Source organism: Papaver somniferum, chromosome 2 (genome assembly GCF_003573695.1).
Source record: "Papaver somniferum cultivar HN1 chromosome 2, ASM357369v1, whole genome shotgun sequence".
NCBI lineage: Eukaryota > Viridiplantae > Streptophyta > Magnoliopsida > Ranunculales > Papaveraceae > Papaver > Papaver somniferum.
This window is the reverse complement of record NC_039359.1, coordinates 154,061,782-154,067,995: the sequence shown is the minus strand read 5'-3', so window position 1 is coordinate 154,067,995 and position 6,214 is coordinate 154,061,782. Positions and strand designations below refer to the sequence as shown.

The following is a 6,214-nucleotide window of genomic DNA, read 5'->3' as shown; positions in this document are numbered from 1 at the left end:
CTTTTATCGTAGTTGTGTGATCTGATCTTGCATCTTCTATCGTACGAGTACAATCTTTGATTAGCTTGAGATCATGAGAGTTCTCTGATAGGAAAGATAAAGAAGTGACAAACATATTCATCTCACTGTTTGTGATTCCTCGACAAACCGCCTGTGTAGTCAGGAAGGATTGTAGAGAGGTGATTGATTAATCTAGGCTGTTCTTCGGGAATATAAGATCGGATCATCAATTGGTTCATGTTCACCTTGAATTCATATCTTAAAATGGAACAAAACCTAGGGTTTATCTGTGGGAGACAGATTTATCCTTTGATAGACTTTTCTGTGTGAGACAGATTTGTTTATTATCAAGTCTGCGATTTTGGGTTGCAGCAACTTTTGGTTGTGGGTGAGATCAGCTAAAGGAATCAAGTGCGCAGTATCCTGCTGGGATCAGAGGCGTAGGAGTACAACTGTACCTTGGATCGGTGGGAGAATGATTGGGGTTCAACTATAGTCCAGTCCGAAGTTATCTTGGAGCAGGCTAGTGTCTGTAGCGGCTTAATACAGTGTGTATTCAATCTGGACTAGGTCTCGGGGTTTTTCTGCTTTTGCGGTTTCCTCGTTAACAAAACTTCTGGTGTCTGTGTTATTTCTTTTCCGGATTATATTTTATATAATTGAAATAATACAGGTTGTGCGTTCGTGATCATCAATTGGAAATCCAACCTTTGGTTTTTGATTGATATTGATTGATCCTTGGACATTGATCTTTGGTACCGTCCAAGTTATTCCTTGTATTTGATAAAGAATCGCTATTATTTTTAGCTAAAGTAAAAATCAAATCAAGAGAGAGATATTAACTACTGGATGTCTGGAAATTCTCAAGGAAGATCCTCGTGTCCACACTCCAAACTCAATTTGGAAATTGAGTATCTACCACATAAGGACTGTTTTTCCCTAATTAATATCTAAAGGGGAGAAAAATCCACATATTTTCTGCGAAAATAAAATGAAAAAATAAACAAAATATACACATATTCTCCACCTATTTAATGTGTTTTCCCGCCATACCAAATCAAAAATACATCACCACGGGGCGGGGGCAAGCCCCGTGCAACCAAATAAAAAATGCATCCCCACCGGAGGGGGCGAAGCCTCGCGCACAACAAATCAAAAATGCATCTCCACGGGCGGGGCAAACCCCACGCACACTAAATCAAAAATGCATCCCCACGGGCGGGGCAAACCCCGCGCACACTAAATCAAAAATGCATCCCCACGGGGCGGGGAGAAGCCCCGCGCATACCAAATCAAAAATGCATCTCCACAGGCGGGGCAGGGCGGGGCGAAGCTTAGCTTCCATCAAATTAAAAATACATCCCACGGGGCTAGGCGGGGCGAAACCCCACGCACACCAAATTAAAAGAAATAAACGCACCTGGCACAAATCTAGTCACTCTTGAAGGGTTGCGCTGAACGTGGGCTAACTAGGAGAATAAACAGTCAGAAATCGCACCACGTCGCCATCAACAACCGATTAGCTACACGCCCAAATTGTGTGTCCTCTGATATTTTCGATAATCAAGAGCATAATAAAAGTTAAAATTATAGACAAAACAAAAAACAAAAAACAAAAGAAAAAAGAGAGAAAGAATGATTTTTTTTTTTTTTTGATAAGTGCCGAGTGCATATTAACTAGAAGACTGCAAGCAGACTGGACTTCACAATCCCAAAATATCATGCTCAAAAATTAGAAGATACTATCCTTTACAGTACCACCAGTGAGTAGACTAAAAAATGGATCTTTTTCTTCCTTAGTTTCGGTAGCATGGAAATTACCAGTTGGCAAATTATTAAGTAAGCTGCTTTCACTTGTTTGGGGTACTTTCGGTTTTCCAATAGAAATAAATGCTACCTTCCTTTTCAATTCTATTTGAGGTTGTGGAGATTTTGGACTTGGACTAGCAACTTCGTCTTTATCAATGCTTGAACTCTTGTCAAATGAGTTTTCATTACTTTCACTGCCTTCATCAATGATAGACTCTTGGAGTTCAACCTTTGCACTCATACTGATATTTGTAGGTTGTTCTGCAGATTCACCAACTTCGCGTCTGTAGATGTTTATAGGGTCTGGGTGCTCTTCAATGGAGTTATCTGTGTCCATCTTCTTGTAACCAGGTTCATCATCTACACATGCAACAAAAATGGCGGTTAAATAGCCTAGAAAGGATCAGTAGGACCACGAGCACCTACTTATTTCCGTTAGCAAAAGGATAGCACAAATCCACAAAGAACACAGAAAAACATATAGCAGAATCATTCCTATACAATAAAGAGAAAAGAGGTGGTAAAACAAACTCCATCAGATCAAAGTTTAAGTTTCTCACCTCCAAGTCCCAGGAATGCTTCTACAGTCTGATATTTTATATTTGATGATTGCAGATCTGTTTCTCGCTTTTTGATCTCAATTTTATTCACTTTCTCAAGCAAAACAAACTTATCTTTTTCCCATACACACTCCAGTGTACAACTACATCATTTGAGGGATAGTACTCCCTGATGACCTGCACGAGTAGAAATAAACATTATATAACATTGACAAAATCCCTAGGGGATCAGGGTGCAATTTGTTAACCTAGAGGGCTCAGGTAAAGAGACCTCAATTCCTTGCCGATTTAGTTTTACAGAGTGCTCCTTTTGAGATATAGATGAAATCAGGTTGTGAACCGAAACGACATCAAGTAGTATCTGTCGACAATGAAGCAGAAAGCAAGCATCCATGCAAACAATAAGCATATCTTTCTCGAAATAAAACTGCACCAATGATCATATATCAGGAGATTGGGTATTGTACTTACTTGCTGGACCAGAACCCGCAGACGTCCAAGTATAGCCAGAATTGTCACAGAGAATCCCATGAAAAAAGATCGAGCTAGTAAGGATGATATATCACTAATAAAACAGTTAAGGAACACTGGTGTGTAATTTGATGACTCATTTGCACACCAACAAACTGAAAATTTAGCACTTTTTGAATTGAATACAGCTGAAATCCTATGAGGTGGAGAAGTTCTAATTCTGAAAATATAACTTCACCACAACGTTCGGTTGTCTAGTTTAAGCTTGGGTTCCTGAGATACATAGATTGTCCCCCATAAGAAGGAAAACCTGACAAACTGTATCAGGTAGCCAATATTCAACTTTTTACAGATGGATGTATAAATATATTAAATCAACATAACGTCTTGAATCAATCAAAACCAATTTAGCTAAACAATCTAACAAGTCAAAGGATACATCACTGACTTCACCATAGGTTCAACCATCTACATAATTAAGAAATGATATCAGGAAACAGTAACTAGATATATACAAATTCAACAGAACAAATGGAAAGATGAGTCCACATAAAGGAGACACAATGTAAGGAAAAATAACAAGAGTCCACCTGCGATAATAAACGAGCAACTCCCAATAGCCGCTCCTGGTAATTATATTTTTCAGTGTTACATTTTCTCCTCTTTAAACTGAAAGATACATTGCAACAAGTAGGTCCATTATGCAGATACAACTTGATGAAAACACACACACACAGACAGACCAAAAAAGAAGCTGAGATCTAAGAAACTGCCTGGTTTTTGTCGATTAGTAGGATGAGAATGCTGTCAGGATATTTCAAAAAAAGGATTCCTACTCGAATAGTCTAACCGCATGGATAAGCTCACACTATCTCATCATGACATCCACGACCTGAGTCTGAGAGTTTCCAATTTAGGTCGTGGGTATCAACATCCATTTACACTAGAGATAGTAAACCAGCTTTACTTTTATCATTTATTTGAGTTTCAAATACCCATTCCACGAAATTGTTTATACACACTCTAAACTAAACCCTAACACTCTGATAAGCCAAAGGACACATAGCTGCCTTCACATCAGGTTCAACCATCAATTGTAGTTAAGAGATAGTGTCGGGACAGCGTAACAACATGCGTAATAGGGTAACTGGAATCAACTTCACCATACACAGCAAAAGTAGAGGAGACTCAGGACAACATATGGTCAAAAGTAACTAAAAATTGACCAGAAATGTTACAAATAAGGTTCCACCAGTGACATAAACATGCAACTCCAAAAAGCTGTCCTTTAAAATAATACTATTTTTTAGTGTAAAATCTAGTTGGTTTAACAAACATACACTTTCATGAACTCATTATTCGACAAAGGCAAGCAATAAGCCATACGGCTGTTAATTAAAACACTTCGAATTTGAGATAAGAAGTCCTCGTCCAAAGTAATTAAAACCCAGCTGATTACAGATTTTCTAGTGGCAGGTTTTGCATCTATTGTTGATTAGCAACTTATATTACATCTAAACAAAACAATATTCAATTCATAACAGTAGCGAACACTGGCAACTATATTGCTATACTAGTTGTTCATTCACATACTCTTAAAATTTGGTTTTGTGCAGGCTTGGATCAATCTAAATGTCACTCTTGAGTTAGATTCCTAATTATTTTCGTATTCACTGAGAAATACTTGAAGGCATCATCTCGGTTCACATTACTATGTAATAACTTTAACTTGGTGAGGTACAATTCATTCAAATTTGTCAATTTTTTTACTTTATGGGAGTCGAATAGCTTGTAACAGTTTTCCATTGGGGATATAGAAATGTTATACAAGAAATGGTGTTTGCAAGAATCTGTACATGCTATTAAGATTAATACGTAATGACAAAAAATAATCTTACCTTTCAAGAAGATTGACCGTCCAGTCCTTGTAGGTTTCTTTTCATTAATAATTTGAAATAAGAAGTCCAACATCTCCTGTAACCCCGCTGATAACAAAAGTTTCACATCCCTCCTCACCTTCATGACATATTGAAAGTAGAAACATCTTCTATGTTGATTCTTTCCCTTGTAAACAATCCTATCAAGGATTCTAAACTCATTTTGAAGTTGAATCAAAAAGGATTTTAGTCTTTCTTCCAAATTCACACTTTCTGAATCCATCAAGCTGAAGAGACAAACAAACATAATGTTAAATGCCATTAAGTTAAGTTATGGTTCTTTCCATAGAAGAACTTCATGGGATCAAGAACATTCTATAACATCAAATCTTCAATCATGGACTAACAGTTTTCTTCCACGCTAACAGCTAATTGCATTGGGCATTAACTTAACTTAAGGGATATATAACTAAACTCTCGTCATTCAAGATGTAGGTTGGATCACCACCTTCTTTGTCAACTAGCTCTAACAGCAAGATTTGCTCATTTGCAGAGGTAGTAGACTCTCCTCCACAAAGAAATGTTAAATTCACAAACTGAAATTAAAGAAATTGAACTATCAAAGATTACACCTGAGGAAACAACTTCCTACCAAGGAAGTGTCTGTATACATACAACACAACTTATTGTGCAACATTATAGATGAATCTACTAACCATCACTTCTTTCATTGTGACAAAAACATGGCACCAATTTTTTTTTCCAGCTTCAACGGCTATAAGGCCTAACTCTACTAGACTTCAATTGGCAAAAGGGGACTCTTTTACGCCATTGATGTCATTGAGAAACTAAAAAAGAAATGCCTAAATTTAAGATTTTGATAGTAACCCATTAATCAATTATACAAAACAAACAAAACCCATTTCTAATAATTGACGAAATAAAAGAGAGAAGGTGTTGAGAATTACCGAGGTGGCGGCAGTAGTGATGATCTGCTATTGATGGCGGTGGTGATGGCCTCAGAGTAGAGAAGAAGAAAGGGATAATGAAGAGAATGGAGATTGGATATTGAGTACCTTAAACCCTTGGAAACACCCTTTAGAATATTTCTCTGCGTCTTCAATTTGGTATTTTAATGGCGGATGAATGGGTCGGAAAAAAAACCCAACCAGATCTAGGAATTACTAGGTAGTCCAGGAAACCCAGTACTGGTTACTCTCTAATCCACCCCTAGAATAAAATTATCCGCTGGTCCAAAAACATGTTTTTGGACCAGAATATTTATTCCCTAGTCCAAAACGTGCGGGTCACACAAGACAAGTTTTTCAAAAGTACCAAAAATACCCTTTCTGCAACTCCACGAACAAATCAAATTCAGTTTCTTTCTCTTTTTTTTTCATCTCAGATTGTTTCTCGTTGGTTTTCTCTGCTCCTGCGTTTTGGTTCATCACAGTATCTGGTAGCGTCTTTCAATTACGCTCATCACAGCTATTATCT

General features: G+C 37.5%; 2 protein-coding genes across 2 annotated transcripts; both read right to left on the bottom strand.

Annotated features, from left to right (window-relative positions):
- Positions 1-1,327: 1,327 nt before the first annotated feature.
- On the bottom strand, positions 1,328-2,168 carry LOC113354145. Its single transcript, XM_026597574.1, has 2 exons — positions 1,822-2,168; positions 1,328-1,547 (listed from the first exon to the last, which is right to left on the bottom strand). The coding sequence occupies exons 1-2, from the start codon at positions 2,144-2,146 to the stop codon at positions 1,486-1,488; spliced, it is 387 nt and encodes a 128-aa protein (XP_026453359.1). The 5' UTR covers positions 2,147-2,168; the 3' UTR covers positions 1,328-1,485.
- LOC113352284 lies at positions 2,039-5,799 on the bottom strand. Its single transcript, XM_026596124.1, has 9 exons — positions 5,686-5,799; positions 4,739-5,004; positions 4,177-4,325; positions 3,431-3,601; positions 3,280-3,308; positions 2,841-2,934; positions 2,641-2,730; positions 2,370-2,546; positions 2,039-2,169 (listed from the first exon to the last, which is right to left on the bottom strand). The coding sequence occupies exons 2-8, from the start codon at positions 4,998-5,000 to the stop codon at positions 2,457-2,459; spliced, it is 885 nt and encodes a 294-aa protein (XP_026451909.1). The 5' UTR covers positions 5,001-5,004; positions 5,686-5,799; the 3' UTR covers positions 2,039-2,169; positions 2,370-2,456.
- Positions 5,800-6,214: the final 415 nt, after the last annotated feature.

Bases quoted from the DNA above. Each gene is read 5' to 3' on its own strand.
- LOC113354145 (XM_026597574.1), bottom strand. From the start codon at position 2,146: ATGGACACAGATAACTCCATTGAAGAGCACCCAGACCCTATAAACATC. The intron at 1,548-1,821 runs GTAATTTCCATG...CGAAAATATCAG, and splicing joins ACTTAATAATTTGCCAACTG to AGGACACACAATTTGGGCGT.
- LOC113352284 (XM_026596124.1), bottom strand. From the start codon at position 5,000: ATGGATTCAGAAAGTGTGAATTTGGAAGAAAGACTAAAATCCTTTTTG. The intron at 4,326-4,738 runs GTAAGATTATTT...AATCAACAATAG, and splicing joins ACGGTCAATCTTCTTGAAAG to ATGCAAAACCTGCCACTAGA. The intron at 2,547-2,640 runs GTCTCTTTACCT...CTACTCGTGCAG, and splicing joins TAAATCGGCAAGGAATTGAG to GTCATCAGGGAGTACTATCC.